General features: G+C 35.0%; 1 protein-coding gene across 1 annotated transcript; it reads right to left on the bottom strand.

The window, feature by feature from the left end:
• Positions 1 to 3045: 3045 nt before the first annotated feature.
• TRIADDRAFT_51416 (uncharacterized protein) lies at positions 3046 to 5061 on the bottom strand (the record flags this gene model as incomplete). The annotated part of the gene is made up of 3 exons (XM_002107638.1): positions 3046 to 3213; positions 3890 to 3943; positions 4942 to 5061. The coding sequence occupies 3 exons, from the start codon at positions 5059 to 5061 to the stop codon at positions 3046 to 3048; spliced, it is 342 nt and encodes a 113-aa protein (XP_002107674.1).
• Positions 5062 to 17061: the final 12000 nt, after the last annotated feature.

Below are 17061 nucleotides of genomic sequence, written 5' to 3'. Positions count from 1 at the left end.
ATACTAAAACGTTTATACCTTCTGGTATACGATAAAGTACGAGTGCATAACTGTCTATAAATCATTCTTTATTTAGCTATTGACTAAATTATGCAGGTAGTGCAGTTTATGCAATATCAATATAAAAAATATTCAATTTGCAGAATAATCTTAATGACAACAAAGTAACAAATATACGGTTATTGTCTAATAGCTATACCGTGCTGGCACAATATTTTAACTAGATTGTAAGCATTCACAGAAAATAATTGATTCAAGAAGCGATCTTAAACATTATACTGATGTTATAACATCATTTTCGAGTATTTACTAGCTATATAGCTACAACATAATTTAACAGTATGCATTTTTTAAGTTGCACATGAAGTTTATTGCTATGTAAAGGCGGTAAGCCATTATAATAGAATCGTGAAAATGATTTTTTCTGTACGAAATAAATTTGTATGTTTATCGATTGTACCGTGTTATTAGATAATTGCTATACCGTTTAACTACTTTTGACGAAATTCGGAATAGGGATTGAACTTAAATCAGGATAAATCCATCATTTCCATCGTCTATCAGCTAATATAATTAAGCTTATTTACATTGTGTGACATATTTGCTGAAAATATTTGATCGATATAAATACTTTTCTTGAAGTCCATAGTCTAAAAAGCGTTACATACGAGGACGATTGCACCTAAGTGCTAATTGTAAGATATAGCATTTTAATATCAATTAGCTATAATGTGTAATTATCAAGATTAAATTTTTATACTGTACTTCGCGATAACCTATACTGTAGATTTAGTATATATTTTAACAAAATGTAAAATTTACATTGTACTTTATAATAGACTAGTGCTAGTCGCTATTCCTTCACGAAATATCGTGTCAATCGTAAAAGGAGAATGCCAGTGGCCTATATAATTCACCGTACTAAATCAAATTGAACTGAAGGTCATAGTTAAAATATCAAATTTTTTCACCTTTGCATTTGATGGAATGATGAAATTTAAAATAGCGCTGGCAGTTAAAATAAGAATTGCATAAGATTGACTTTACATTATTTGATTAGCTAGCTAGCTATTTACGTACTGTGAGCGACGTCAACACCAAAAATTATAATGAAATACGCTTATATAGGTACTGCAATTGTTTTTGCGCCCTAGAATATTTGTTAGTAATATTAACTACGACAAGACATAATCATTTGATTACAGAATGACAAATGCTCACTGAGATAATATTTATGGATAGATATAACAAGAGATCTCTGGGAATGTCCTTAAGGTTTAAGATGAATATGAATTTATTCTATACAGCGAATATATCAACTTCTAGTTTTGTAATTTTGTATTCTCGCTTTCTAGAACGATACTCCACAACTATAGAATTCGTATAGGAATCGTTACTTTTCGAGATCTAATTCTTTATTTTTCTAGATTTTCAAATATTATGTATAGCAATTAGTCTTACTAGTATTTGATGCATGTATATGAAGGTTGTCACGATTACAGATATATAAAATAGTCCACTAACAGTCCAGGTCTTCAATCGAATAAAAGTGAATTAGTACTGCAAGTTATAAGGATTGCCTTTAAGATATACGTATAACATGAGTAAAATTTGTTCTCGAAGATATGAGCAGCAATGGTTGCTAGTAGTAGCTATTAAATAATACGAAACATTACTATGTGAATTCTTCTGTCTCAAGAGTAGATGGCAAAGCTAATCCCAAAAAATTGATTGAGTTATGAATAAAGCATTTACAGCACAGTTGTACGTAATTCACGGTTTGATGTCTGATAGAAATAGTACTACGGCACCTTGAAAGCTTTTTATTCGTTTTGTGATCCACTGGTGACTAGATTGAAAGTATTTACAGTTTGTAAAACATCTACCGAAATCTCACTTCACAATTATATTACGCTCAGTATTGCTTACAATTATCTTGGTATTATTATTTAAATCATCGCCTAGCTTCAGATTAATTATAGGCTAGCATCAATGAAATCAATCTCTATTAACTTACTGTGCACACTTTCCATAAATTTTATATTATGTTAAGTTTATCATAATCATGATTAGGGACTAGCATGGCTTGAAACTTTATGTTTAAAAAATCGAAAATCCAGTATAAAAATGTTGCAGCATGGAGATTATGCAACTGCTGTACCGTAAATTAACGCTGGCAACAGTTTTTAATTTCCAGAATTACTTTTTTATCAAATTAATCAATCGGATACTGATACGATATGATAGTTGAGTATACTGTATATTAATAAAGATGTTCCCATTTCACCGACACCGATTACAGTAAGTAGTCGTACAGTAATCCACGATAGCTTAAATCTGGTACTTTGGATAAGTGCACATTGTATAATCTCCACTAGTCTAACCATATAAGACGCATAAAATTGAAAATAGTGAGCATGGAATCAAATTAATTAAATGTTGAGAGTGATTACCTTGCCTTCACATGCATACTGTACATAGTACATAAACTTGCAGTAGACTATGGAAATTTCAAAAATAAAATTTTATCATCTTGTCGGTCTTCGCATATCAACTTTCAGCAGTTTATAGTAATACCGGGACTGGCTTGCATATGGTCATCTTTATTAACATGTATTAAGCAGCTGATAGAGAACCATGACCAAAAATAATCTTAAGTAACAGAGATCAAGTCTAATATTACCTCATATGATGGCAATTTCTCCTTAATTTACAGTAGGATGTGAGCCAAAAAATAGAGGCAATACTGTAATAATTTATTCGCATAAGTTATACCAAGGATTCTAGTCATCTTTGGCTATACCGGTTGTAGTAGCTTCACTGTCTCTTGCAGTATATTTGTGAGCTGTAACTAGCAGAATAAACCCGTTCAAAATGAATGAATAATTGGACTCCATAGAAAATAAGAATGGTAACAAGTTTATTGGTCACCTATTTTATTTCTGGCTTACAAGTTGTATTGTCTAAATGAACTAACGGGCAATGTGGTAAATAGGAAAGATTTTTTCAGTAGTAATGTAGATACATCAGGAGCTTTTCAAGAATCTAATAGAAGAAGAATGGGTTTGTATTCTTTTCTTCTTCTCTGATAATTTTGAGAGAAGCCGTGACACCGTTAAAAACTGATCTAAAACGAGCACCATGAGGAAGAAAGTCGACAAAAATACAAGCACTTGGAGAATTTAGTAGCAAAGCTTCAATAATTATGATTACCTTTTCATTGATTTGCACAACTGTTGCTAATTATTATATCTCCTCTACTCTTCATACGCATGGATACTATATAACCAATCTTTATCTTAAGTGCTAAACATCATCAATTGTTAACATAAAAAGAGTTCGCTAGAAAATAGTTCAATGATAATATCATGAGTTGTACGCTAATATCGAGCGTACCTATACCACGAAATGAATCAATAGTAGCATTGGAATGATTATAGAACGAATTGCGTTTAATCTATTTTAACTAATTTACGACTTACTATAACTTAATTAATATGTACCTGTAATGAATGGGTTTTAGTTGCCATGAATTAGTTAAAGTAGATTAAATATCATTTGCTCTAGTAAGGCTCTTAGCATAGTCTTGTATTCTATATGTGCATTTGTATTGTAGTACATTTAAATTAAAACATAATTAGATAAGATAAGAACGGATTTGAACAGGATAAATGACCTCATACAGCAATAGAATGTTCGAAAAACTGATCATATCGAAATCAATGAAAGTAAGAAAAAGCATTACCGTTAAAGTCCCTGTGTTATTTCTATCATTCGAATTTTCGCTATATTAACCCCTAGATTCGCAATCTCCTGGATTCAATTCTATTGGATGTTCAATTAGAGCAAGACTCTAATGTTATACGTTGTGCGAATAGTTTATACATACCTTGATCGTACCAACCACAATATAATCTGCATTTACTTTATTCGCAAAAACCGACTACAGTATAGTATTTTACGTCACAGTTCTTTACTGCATACTACTGTATATCGCTTGAATCTTTCCTCTTTTAGTAATCCCTGGAATTACCATATTTTTAAAACACACTACTTCTGTATAATGTTGAAATTGCCCCCCCCCCCACCCTAGTCAATCACGATTAAACACCCTTCACACGGAGTTCAATTCCGTTGCATTTCCCAATCACGTTTTTTCCCGCCGACAGTATCTCTTGCTAGACAGACTACCTTCTGTAGCAGCTAACGTGTATCTAATTCAGGTTTGTCAGTTCCTTTTATGTAATTTTCAATTCTACGTTGGATAATGTTAACCTGGACACCACATCTTGCGGTGGTAAAAACGTTCAAACCTATTACAGTTTACTGTAGTATTCGCTGTGTCTCCTTGGCAATCTATCTAGCAACATTTGATTGAAAATATCGGTTTAAAAGGCGTCTTCAAGTAAAAGGCATTCATTCAATTAAGAGTTAAAGCATTTTTTGTCCATGAACAGAGCAGGGACAACCTTGTGTCATCCCTTTCAATACACCCATGCACAATTCAGTACTCAATTTTTTGATGCAGGTAATCGCAACAACTTTGAAGAAAATTAGAGTAGCAATTTATTTAAAATCATATTCATGTCCATATAACATATACTGTGGTTTGATTGAAAAAAGTGATCATTTTAATATTTCCAACATATTGGCATCATGACTGTCAAGTGTCCACTCTTGAGTAGACTACTTCAATTTTTTGGACAGTTATTCAACATGTAGTAATGTGTCACTTGCCATCACTGCTGTCACACTTTCCCTTTTCAAAGTGGACATGGAGAAAGGGTAGAGGGGATTAGTAATTTCAATTTAGATGGCGAAAAAAGAAAAAATTTCAACGCAAACATTTGGTTAAGTAAATCAAAGGACATATTTGCTAATCGCAGTTCGTGGTCTAGTTCCTTTGTTGGATGACAATGGCCTACACGATCAGGAACAAACATTCCCTTCTTTGTCTGCATGATCGATTCCACGTTTGTATGGCATTTTACTACTCTGAAGTAGGAAGTCTTTCTTTGCAGTAGTTGCCATCAACTGTTGGTTGGTTTCGAGTTTCGGCATTTTCTAATTCTGTATCGGGAGATGAGGGTATGCCACTGCCATTCTACTGTTATTGGATTACATTTGCCCGTGGTTAAGAGTATTATTGTACTGAGGCTAGGGGATTTCAAAGCAGTAGCGGAAGTCTCTGTACTGCATGAATACAGGCATAAATTAAAATGACAATATACGGTATGTGCAATCACTGCAAGTGATTTACTGTATGGTATAGTTATGTTTTTCAAGCGTCCAAAAGGAAGATGACAAAGCTTGAATTTCTTGTTCAATTTGACTCTATTACACAATCAGTTCTTCTACTTTTCAGTAACAATAAACACTTATACGGACAGGCTACAATCTAGCCTACAAAACATCATCTAGTAACGAAAGAGTTTCCTATTGAAAGCGGATGATCTATGCCCTTCTTTATTGCCATTCAATGAAAGGATCATCGATCGACGAGACATGGAAACAGCAATTCAAATGAAGAATTGGAAAGGAAAGGGGCTGCAGTACAATTACCATTCTTCTATCAAGGCTAAACAAGGCCAGTAATCAGGCTTTAGTGGGTGTAACATACAGAAGAGTGATGAAAGTGGTGAGAGAAACAATGCTCAATTCTCGCCTATAGACTAGACAATATGGCTAATATTGTGTTTTTTGCACTGTATATCTTTTGTATTCTTTTACATCATTCGTCAGCCTGGCCAGTACACATGAACTCAATAACAGTAGTCTGTTATTTTTACAGCATTCATACTGAAGAATGGCGTCTACCATGCCTGTATTATGTATTAAATATCATTGATAATCAAAAATCTCCACTTAGACAAATGGTGAACAATGTATTACTATGTTTTGAATCATGAACTACAGTACTGAATATAAACTACTTCGTCACTGTGCAGTAGTAGTCCATTCCATATAATAGTGCAGTTGTCTTTACCAACCTTTGCCAGTCTGCCTTTCAACGGGCATGATCTTACCAGCCTGTTGTCGAACAAATATCACAAATTACTTTAGTCAATGCTGTAAATCAATAATACGAATAATTCTCCTCTTGAAACAAGTGGTTTTATTGGGGTCATTTTGGTGCTAGAAGGCATAAGTAGATTTCAAGATGTTTTCCCCAGCCGACGTCAAGACTGCATTAAAACGGTCAATGGAGTCCTATCGGCGTCCTAATCCTGCCTATCAATTCAGTTTTGTGTCGCCTTGACTCAAAAATACTTCCAAATAGATACCTCTCTCTTGCTATATCAACGCATTCTTTTATGTTGCTTTATTATATATTTGCAGGGACGCCATGAATTAGTCAAAACACTTCAATTGTTAAGATATAGGTACAAGCGACGACGTTATTCATGATATACGGCGTCAAGCACGCTTGATCATAAATTCACCCTTGGATATCCACCTTGTGGATGCTGAGTTTTGTGAATTATAAATGGAGTTCTCTATCCGCAACACAAAACAAGCTTTTTCTTTCGTCTGCTTGATTGTATCCTAGAAATGGACGTATTCAGCCATTACAGTACAGTATAGAAACTCTATGGTGCTACTTGATAATGTCAACATGGTACAGAGTTCATGGTGTAGACTTGACAAAGTAGCCATAGGCTAAATTCCTCATTCGCCTACCACCGAAAAACACCGAAGGCATTTGAAAGTACTACTGTGTCGAATTACTGTAATGTAGAATATACATTTCATCTTGGTGTATCGGCTATTAAATTAATTAACATTGTCAAAAATTAGAATACTGTATAAAGTTTAAGTAATCGTTTAGCATCATCATTCCGTCAATTTGCTGAGTAAGACGAAAATGCTATCAAGTAACCAGCAATTAGATTGGATAACACGTCCATTTCTTCTACTGTCTGTACGTGTTGCTTTGTTTGGCGCAGCACTCAGCGCTGGCTCATAAACTTAATTTATTTCTCTGACTAGGATGTCAGAACATAATCGCTGGGCGTTGTATTCTTACGAGCGCATTAAAGTAACTTGTACAACAGAAACAGAGAATATGTTGTGTTAAAAAACGAAGCCTGGCGAGGGTTGAACTGGGGAGTTTTTACTCGATGTTGGTGTTTACTTGGCTTACACTAGGGACACTAATGTCAAGAGCTTAATCTACACCCTAGACTACAGTAGGGTGTAGGGCCCCTGTAGTAGAAATTTTGAACATACAGCACGGCATTGAGCACTTAAAATGATACTCATGTCGTAAAATGGCGCTCAGTCACATAGTGAGTTCAATTAATTATTGCCAGCTACGTTTATAAGATACTCCTTGTTAATAAAATAGTGGATATGCACTTAAGATGTTACCTCTGCAAGAGTCTTGCTTTATCGGGATTGAAGATATTAATTGCACTATAGTTATTTACCTCGCTACATGCAGTCTTCAACTTTTAATTATATCGCATCACTGCTGTGTCCACCAACTGCTGCAATTGCTACAATTTACTACCAGTTAGCAAATTTGGCATGCAATATACGTACAGCGTGCTGTGATCCGAAATACAAATACAACAATCGTTTACCACGATAAATTAAATTCAATTGAAGCGAAACTTGTGGATTTTACAGCAAACCGGGACCAGAACTACACAGTGCAAAGCTGACTGGCTCCCTAGAATTATTCGAGGGAGGTCAGCGTTTCCAGTTGTGATCTTCCACCCCCTTTCATGATCTTACTTCTCCCAGATAGGAAAGAAACAGCAATAAGCAGTATTATTTACTGAGTAAAACTAAAATAAAAATAAAAACTGAATCTGAACTGGCGTGGTCACTGCTTTCGTCTTTGCCATACAAGATTGATGTTAGGTACAGCTCTATGTAAAGTATCATCAAATAACTCTTCATTTTAAGTCCATTAAAATCTTTACTGATTATGCTTTATACAGTAGTATAAGTAAACGTTCTCGTTGACTACTTAGCTAAGGTCATAGCTTTATGGCCGTTAAATAATTGTGTTAGGAAAGGAGTAATATCCTAATAGATGCTTCCCGTTTGCTCTATTAGGCTGCAAATTCCTGAGCAAAAGGAAAGAATATATTAGTGAGTGTTCACTTAGTTATGCTATGGACAACTATTCTCTAGCAGTCCATCAGTGTGTACGGTCTAGTACAATTATACTGGTACAAATGGAAACCTTATCATCTTCGTACGTGTATAAGTGTAAGAGTAATGAATGTTTAGTGCCGACAACATGTTTATTCTGTTCTGTACATTAAAAGCATACAGGTTAGATGATCAACTCACTGTTTAACAACAGTTTTATGAAAGTTAAACTCGAACAGTACACATAGAAATTAAAGTATTGCATTTTAGTCTTTTATTTGAGTGCTGCAAAGAATCAAAGATAACATTACACAGGTTCTTTGTTATCATATTAAGGTAGTTAACTACTACGAGTAATCATTTTGGTGTGGTATCTTGAGATCTAAAAGTATGCAGTGATACTAGGATATAGCAGAAATTTATTGTCGATTTTAACAACTGGAGGTAAGCTATTTGCTGTATTTTTAATAAGTTTGATAAAATGATGTAAAATGTAGTGCGTGGAGTATTAACCGCCATAAATCGGGTACAGCCCAAGCATAGTTTAGTTGGTGAAGGTTTTTTAATACTGCTAATACTTGTATAGCTCATTACTGACTACAGGCTTATTTGCCAGTGAATAATCAGTAACACTGATTACTTATTTACGAGGTCAGGGTATTATTCAACATAGAGTAATGCAATACTAAATCGTTGAAGTTAGTATTTTGTTTCCTACTTTATTAAAGAGAACATATCCATTCCATTAGGTAGTAGCTATACCTGTATAGTATACAGTATTCTATGGATACATGGTGCTTGGCGCTAGCAGCGCAGCGTAAACATACTCTATGCTGGAGCAGCAGGAGCAAAGAATATACAATTTGTTTATTTATGACGACAATAGCTCATCGAATCTTTTATTACTAACGTTGAAAAGACTTACACAAATACCGCCTCATCTATCTTACTGCGATAATGTTTCATGATATACCATACTTGATCCGCTGTAATTCAAGATTGTAAAACATACTAAGGAACTATCGAAATTGCGTTAATTAATCTCAACAGGAGACGCTTTACATTGAAATTGTGGGCTAGATCAGTTATTTATCTTATAATACACGTATAGTACTGTATATTAATTTTACAAGTATCACTTATTTAAATCCTTTAGCAATGGTTGGTAATTGCCATATTGATAATCGGATTATACTGTAACTCATATCAATCGCATCGATGCAAAGCAGGATGTGCAACAGTTCATTTTGTATTCCAATTTGGATTATTTATTATTCTTTATTCTATCTACGTACTTTGCCCCCTATCTAAGTAATAAATAAGAAAGTTCTTTAAGAATGACTTGGAGAGCATTTATTTAATATTTCTTTGCCTCGCAAATGATAGTGTCTCAGATCAAAAAGTCAAGGTTATTCTACTGGCGGGCCTAAAATTTTAAACATGAAAAATCTTTAATTTGCCATCTTTTAAATTATTACTACCAATACTGCCATTTCATCTGCTAATTATAATCATCAATTTCAGTGACAAATCGTATAACTTAAGATGAGTCCAATATGAGATAATGGATGGCTGAAGAATCATTTTTGTTACATGTTTAAAATATGATTCACTGAGAATATAGAGAATAGTAACAAATATCTTCTGTTATTTTAAGTTAATTTATTAGCTATTTAAGCAGAATAGACAACTGGCGATTTCAACAATAACAGTAGAACTAAGAGAGAAAATAAACGCAATAATAAAATTATTTACTATTATAATTCACGTAACTATCTTTCAAATCATGTACGCTCTACGCCTCTTATATGTTGCTGTGCTGTAAGAATAAATTTTACTAGAGTATGCATGTCCATACAACAATAGGCTGATTAAGTAGATTTTTATTATTTGCCTGCTCTTGACTTTGACGACCTAGTAATTGTTCTATATTCTACAATAGAAAAATACATCAATGTATCGCGGTTTACAAATGAATGATAGCGACATTTATATTATGTGTATATTATGGATATGCGACATAATGCAGCTAAAAGATGCAAAGGACTCCTATTCCAGAGACAATAGCTACATAATTTATTGTGCTAATAGATAAATGTCATGATGTCATTATAATATATTTGAAGGAGACGAATAAAGAATAGTGATGATATGGGAAAGTAATAGGCATAAATCTATTTTGTATCTGCTAGGATACGGCATTGATACTCGCAGACAACACACACGCGAACACCATATTGAAATTTCGTATTTTTTTATGTCTTCAAAGTCATATGTAAAAGTTATTTAGTGATTTAGCACAATAGGGTTACAGCATTAGTCAATAAATAAAATGTATCTTTATGATAGCCATTTGAATTGTAGACATAGTGAACAGTATTGACGAGCTTGCTTCTTCTTTGACTTAATGAGATAAGGGTTCTTTGGCTTTTAGACTAAATACTCTGAAATGTCATCAAATCAATTTACGTCCAATTTATAGAAATGCAATAGGTCGTTGTATTAAGTCCTTAGTAATTGCCATGATTGCCATTATAATGCCTAAATAATGTATTAATTAGTTATTATTTAGTGACCATTCTTGCAGGCCTACAGGAATAAATGCTGTATCATTAAAAACTATGACATAAATACAAGATCAATAATATAGCTACTGGATGCGACAGATCATGGCGTGATAATACGGTATAACCCGATAACCTTACAGTGTGTCCGCTCACGATAAATATTAACAATACGAGTATACGCGTAATTCGCCTAATGCACCTTATTACTCAATTGTAGTTTTTTTTATCGGTGGTAGTAGGAAGTAAGCTAGAGACTTGGGTGAAAATTAAAAAAATTCTTAAAGGTGTGTGCTTGTCTTTCATGGATTGCATGCCATATTTTACTTTCTACTGCCTATACGACGTGGCAGTGGTGGCACCTTTAACCATTATCACGCTCTATAGCTCACAATTCACGTAATTTGCTGTACCGTACAAAAGGGTGGATTATCTCATATTTATTTATACTATTTGCGGTATTTACGTTAATATGTTCACTGCTGTGAATAAATATCTGAATTTTAAAATTCTATTTTACAGTTAATACGAGTAAAATGTGGCCAAAGTAGATTTTACAGTATACAGTAGTTGTATTGCAAACGCTAACAGACAGTGAAAAACTCTTCTAATTTTGATGTAATCTGTGCTTCCGGTATACACTGGATTCCATATATCTTTTATTATTTATTTAATTATAAATTATTCTTTCCCGTAGAGTCCGTTGAACGTTTAAATTTTAAATACTGTCTTTTATGACATAAGAAATACTTCTGATTTAGCATTGGCTACTTCGTTATTCAATATAGGTTTGTGATTTATCGTTATACCTGTTAACCGTAGATTTGTAGCCCGGTCTTAGGAAAGCATGCTATAATTATTCATTATTGGTAATTAGTAGACAAATTAAGTTGATCACAGAGCGAGACGTTGATCAGTATTTATTTTTGAACCAACTTTGCATTTCATTGCAATGAATATTTCTTACAGCAATGATAAGTCATTTAAAGCTAGACAGTGAAACATGTAGCTGTTGGAAGTTGCGGTAGGAGTTCAATATAATCACGACAGTGAAAATTAACACGCATTACTATATAATGTGCATGATTTGCATCCAGTAGTAAACGATTTCTTCCTAGGATGACGGACTCGTCTTCAACTAATACAATAATCACCACTACGTCGAGAGTATCTGCTCATATTTCCCATTGCCAAAATTCAATCACAGCAATGAAGCATCTGCAATGTCATGAACTTTATTGAGTCTTCATTTTTAATCGTGCTAACTTGTGGCAATTCATTACTGAGAAGTGAGAACTGCACGCTGAGTTATCAAGTGAGTTACCCTTGGTGCTTACTCAGGTTGCTATATTGTCTACAGTAGACCGGTCGACTGTGGTGCAGTCCAGCTCTTCAAATTTTGATTTGGTGTTGTCGGGGCACAGCATAGAGTTATTTATCATTAATCCGTCAATTTTTACATATGATAATATGATCATTTCAATACTGGCGGAAAACCCATGCCAGTCGATTGCAAGGTATCCAACTTGCTTGTCGAGGAAAATAAGGAAAGAAAAGTTAGCATGGAGGAAGTGAATTTGTCAATGTTTACATGTTTACTGAATTACGCTGGTAGACTACTACGACGTTGGTTTTTACTCGCATTGTAGTGCATCACTTTCTCCAGCGACTACAGTATCCTGTGTACTGTCTTGACTAATTCAATCCATTTATTGATTAAAGTTGAAACTATTGAATGGATTACAATTGTATATCAATTTATACAGTAGTTGTGGCTGGTAAAATGGAGGCTTGTATATTGTGTATGGTGTCTAGTATACTGTACAATGTACATTGTATATGTTATGCAAGACTAACTGCACGGTATTGTATTTTTTCTACAGAATATGTACATTAACAATTAATATTATTAGCTTAAGAGTAGTGATTAACGACCCCCAAAAACTATAATACGCTATAGTCGAGAATACAGCGTACAACAGCGAAGAAGAGATCACACGAATAAAACTGTGAGACTGTTTAAAATCATTATTTACTGTTAATCCTCACTGCAGTCTTCCCAGTACGATACGGATACAGTGATGGTAGTTGGTGTACCGCACCCATGGTCTGATTTTCTACTGCGGTCAATACTACTCTACTGTATTGGTCTGGAGTCATTTTGAGAGAAAAAATAATAATATAATAATAATAATATCCACGCTCATTAATGAATACAACTTGACAACATTGAAGATCGAGACTGGAAGAAAAAAAAAAAATTTCTCCATTTAGCCGATCTAGTCGATGGAAAAGTTGTAGAGGAGCAACCAATCAACGGCGCCATAACGCCGCAGGGCGTCTCCATGCCGACTCATCTTTCGATTGAAATGATGTTAATTCAAGATATCCTTTTTTTAGGAGCAAATAAAGAGTCAAAAGACCTTGAAGAGGACACTGGTTTAGTTGGACTTGTCGAGTAGTTAAGACTTTGATTGTCATTGTTACGTCAATCACTTTTGAAGAAATCAATGGATCGGTCATGGGGTGCAACCCCCCAAGGTGTTGCGGTTATGTTTGTGCTGCAGAGAGGAAAAAATCTTTTTTATTATTGCACAGGAATAACTAATTCAATTAGTTGCTTCGATCACCCGTCAACTGAGGGAGTCTTATTAGCTTGCTACATCTTTGACGACCGGTGGTCTAATTTGTTGTCGTTTTTAGGGTTTATACCTCTGCTTGCCTGCTGCCTAAATTTGCTCCATCGTGTGCAGAGCTAGTGCAATTGATAAGTCCTCCTTTTGTACACAGTAGTTAGCTATCCACTGGAAAATTCAAATACATTGTTATCATTGGTTTTGGTTTTACGGATACCGGAAAGTATCGCTGGGCTGTGCCAATTTCTGCTAATCTGTCATTTTGCCCTGACGAAATCACACCGCAGTGAAAAGTCAGTAAATATTCCAACATTATTATCGACTCAATTGATTGTATTATATCTAAACTTCCTGAAATAGAGTGGAAAGTTGTTATCCTTGTCAAATATTTGATCTTCTTTACAAGTAGTCAAGCAGAGCAGGACATTGAACCAATTCAAAACTCGTATTCAGTACAGTAGTACTAGATACGGATCGATCAATTCAGACATTAATTGATGTGTCATTCTTTTTTGATGTCGGCTACTAGGAGGGAAAAAATGCTTCTCTGTTGAGATGCCATTTCATCTATCTTAGTCGACTCTTTCATACTACATCATCCAATTGCACAATTTTACTTGTTACGATACGACTATGCAGCAGTTGAATGCCTTTGCATTTTAGTTGACTGTACATCCAAGTCAAGATGTTTAATTACGATCAAATTTAGCCGCGATAACTTGGCTAGATCATGGGATACTGATATCATAGTACCGTCCACCAGCCTGAATGCTCTGATTGTCAACCTTGGAAGGCTAATAGGAACAGAACTCTTCTTCGACTTTTTACACACCGGCGAAGGGGCTGCATTTCGCTGACACAAATTGATGTAGTCAATTCTTTCTTCGCTTACTCGATCATACAGTACTGTGTAGTCCATGCAGCATAGTATACAGTACATCATATCGTTTGACGATAGTAGTCATTATCTAGACTGAGTAATATATGAGCAGGGCTTTCTTTCGAAGATAGTTTTATCCACCTTTGGGATTGCTTGTGCCAATCCTTGTCGCTATTCCGTCATGGACGGTACTGTAGTGTTGCAGTATATTTAGTTCCATCATTTCACTGTGCCCATTGTGCTGAATGACCATAAATGTTACAAGATTTCTACGATTAGATTGACTTGTGACTTTTAAATAGTTTTGATTGATAAACCATATACTACACTTGGACAGTAGAAAAGTAGTTGTATAGACAAGGACGCTATCTATGACCGAGATAGTGCAGTATTTCTACTTCTATTGAAGAAATGATTTTCGACTGTACTAATTGATTGCCTGGATTTACTTTTTTTTTCGCTCATTATAGCGTTTCTTTAACAACCACTATATGAACAGCGCTCTAGTAATGAATTGTGGAGATTCATCATTATTAACGATGAATAAATCAGTCCAACATCATCCCAACATGAATACGATGACGAATTCACTTCGCTTTCCGCCGCCTGTTGATTGCCAACCACCGCCAAACGGAGTGCTTGGCCAATTCATTCATCAACATACGCCTACCATGAGAATGCCTGACTATCCTGGACAAGATCCACAGATGACTGCGTCTAACATTCATCCCTATTTCGATGCTATGCGTCATCAAAGTTTAAATGAGGCTTCCAATCAGCCATCATTTACTACTTCTGCTGCTCCGATCCACAATCCTACCTACCAAATGCCACCACCCCCTCACTCAGTTCCTGCTCATTATCCTACTCATCCAAGGCATTTAACTGGCGATTTTGTTATCGCATCATCGCGAGATCCCCGATTTCCTCCGCCTTTCCCAGGTAAACCATTCTGTTCAGATAAATATGATTAAAAAGTAGTGTAAAGCTTATCTTCGACTGTGTATGGATATTGATCGACTTGGATACATTACGGGCTTAGTAATAATTTGCCCAACCATTTTATTGTTGCTATCGTATTAATTATAAATCACAAATTGACAATTTCCAATGACACGCTACTGTATATCATAATCTATACTATCGTATGCACTAGTGATTCGTTAATAGCACAGTAGAGAGTGGTGACCCCTCCGGTGTACTTATAATGATTCTAATTCAAATTTACGCCTTCCTAACAGTTGCTTTTCATTTCTATTTAACTTTCTCCTATCAGTCATCCTCCAATTACTATTTGATATATCAATTTTTAGTTCACCATCAATATAATTGAACTACGTGAAGGTTGTGTTTGTCTTTTTTAGTTATATTTTAGTGAAGTGATATTCTGCAGATAGCGTCATGCAGTATAGCGAGTAGATTCCAAGATCGCTGCTAGGTGATCATAATTATGAATGTGCTATAAGGTAGCGTGCTGTACACTAGGATGCGATACTTCTCTAAGATAAGAAAGCAAACATATTCCACTCAGGGAGACATCCAATGTGTAAATGATTGCATTTTAGGCATAAATCATCTTGATTGAGGGTATTCTACTTTCGAAAAGTACGCACGCAGATAACTTGTTTTACTGAGCGCGATGAAACAACAGCTTGCACGGGGTCCTCAGAAAGTAGAACACCAATGGCCTGTGTCCTAATACGCGTGTGATGTTTTTGCTCCCAGCTGGGCTTTGCAATTCAAAGTAGTAGATTACTTTCCTTTAAAGCATCTATGCTCCAATAAATAGCATTAACTGTTATCATTTATATTGTGCCTAACTAATTCGTATGGCACTGAGAATCACGATCGTGCTTAATTAATTAATCTACTTCCAGAAGATACGAGTACAGGAGATTCGATTGTTTATATACGTACTTTGAAGTTGGTTAGCTATTGTTGCCATTTTGAGAGCTGCAATACACTTATCCACCCAATTCAGGATGTTCGTTGTGATTGATACACTGCTATAACATCGATGACATTACTACTAATATTCACTACAGTAACAAATTTCCGTTACATTACTTTGCTGTATCTACAATTGAAAGCATGTTGCATGTACGGCAGCCTTGCCATTTAGATCTCATCAGAAGAATCTCTTTTGTTAATACTGTACACTGTACTATAGACATGCGGAGAAAGAGAGAAATCTGAGTGGTGAATAGTTTAGGTCAGCGCAATCCATAAATTTTTTCATAAAGTATTTCATCAGGCGGGAAATGGATTAGTGTGAATGATTGAGCAACCATGTCGAGTAAGTAGTAGAATAGGTCGCTATAAATCCACGGATTCAATCCTCCAATTTCGTTTCGTGATCAACAAGTGCCAAATAGGCACAATTTCATGGATTATTAAATACAAATTCTAATAATTCTTAGCTGTACAGTATATGATAAGCGAGGCTAGCACAACTCCAGCGATTATAATTTTGGATTGATTAAGATAGCATGGACCACCGTACGTTACAGTATGTTAAGAAAGTGGACATCAGTGTCCGGGGCAATGGCGTGCTTTCGGCTAACTAACTTGTTGATTCTGCAAATTTGGCCGACTCAATAAAACGCAAATGTCATTTGCCAGCTTGAATCCATATTCACTTAAAGACGGCGTGTTTGTCTTCACATTTTAAAAGGAAGGAGAGGTTAATGATATAAAGAAATTGAAATCTCTTTTTGCAACATCTGAATCAGTTGAAATGTTGACCTATTTATGCTTAAAAAGCCCTTATATTGGACAGCCGTTAGTGATTTACACAGTTCGCTACATAGTGGGCTTCATTGCTACGGATACTGTTTTATCCTTGATTGAACAAATGGTGAATCTAGAGACCGAC

This window comes from Trichoplax adhaerens, genomic scaffold (genome assembly GCF_000150275.1).
Source record: "Trichoplax adhaerens TRIADscaffold_1 genomic scaffold, whole genome shotgun sequence".
Classification (NCBI taxonomy): domain Eukaryota; kingdom Metazoa; phylum Placozoa; class Uniplacotomia; order Trichoplacea; family Trichoplacidae; genus Trichoplax; species Trichoplax adhaerens.
Note: the sequence above shows the minus strand (reverse complement) of the source record. Positions and strands in the feature narration are given on the sequence as shown.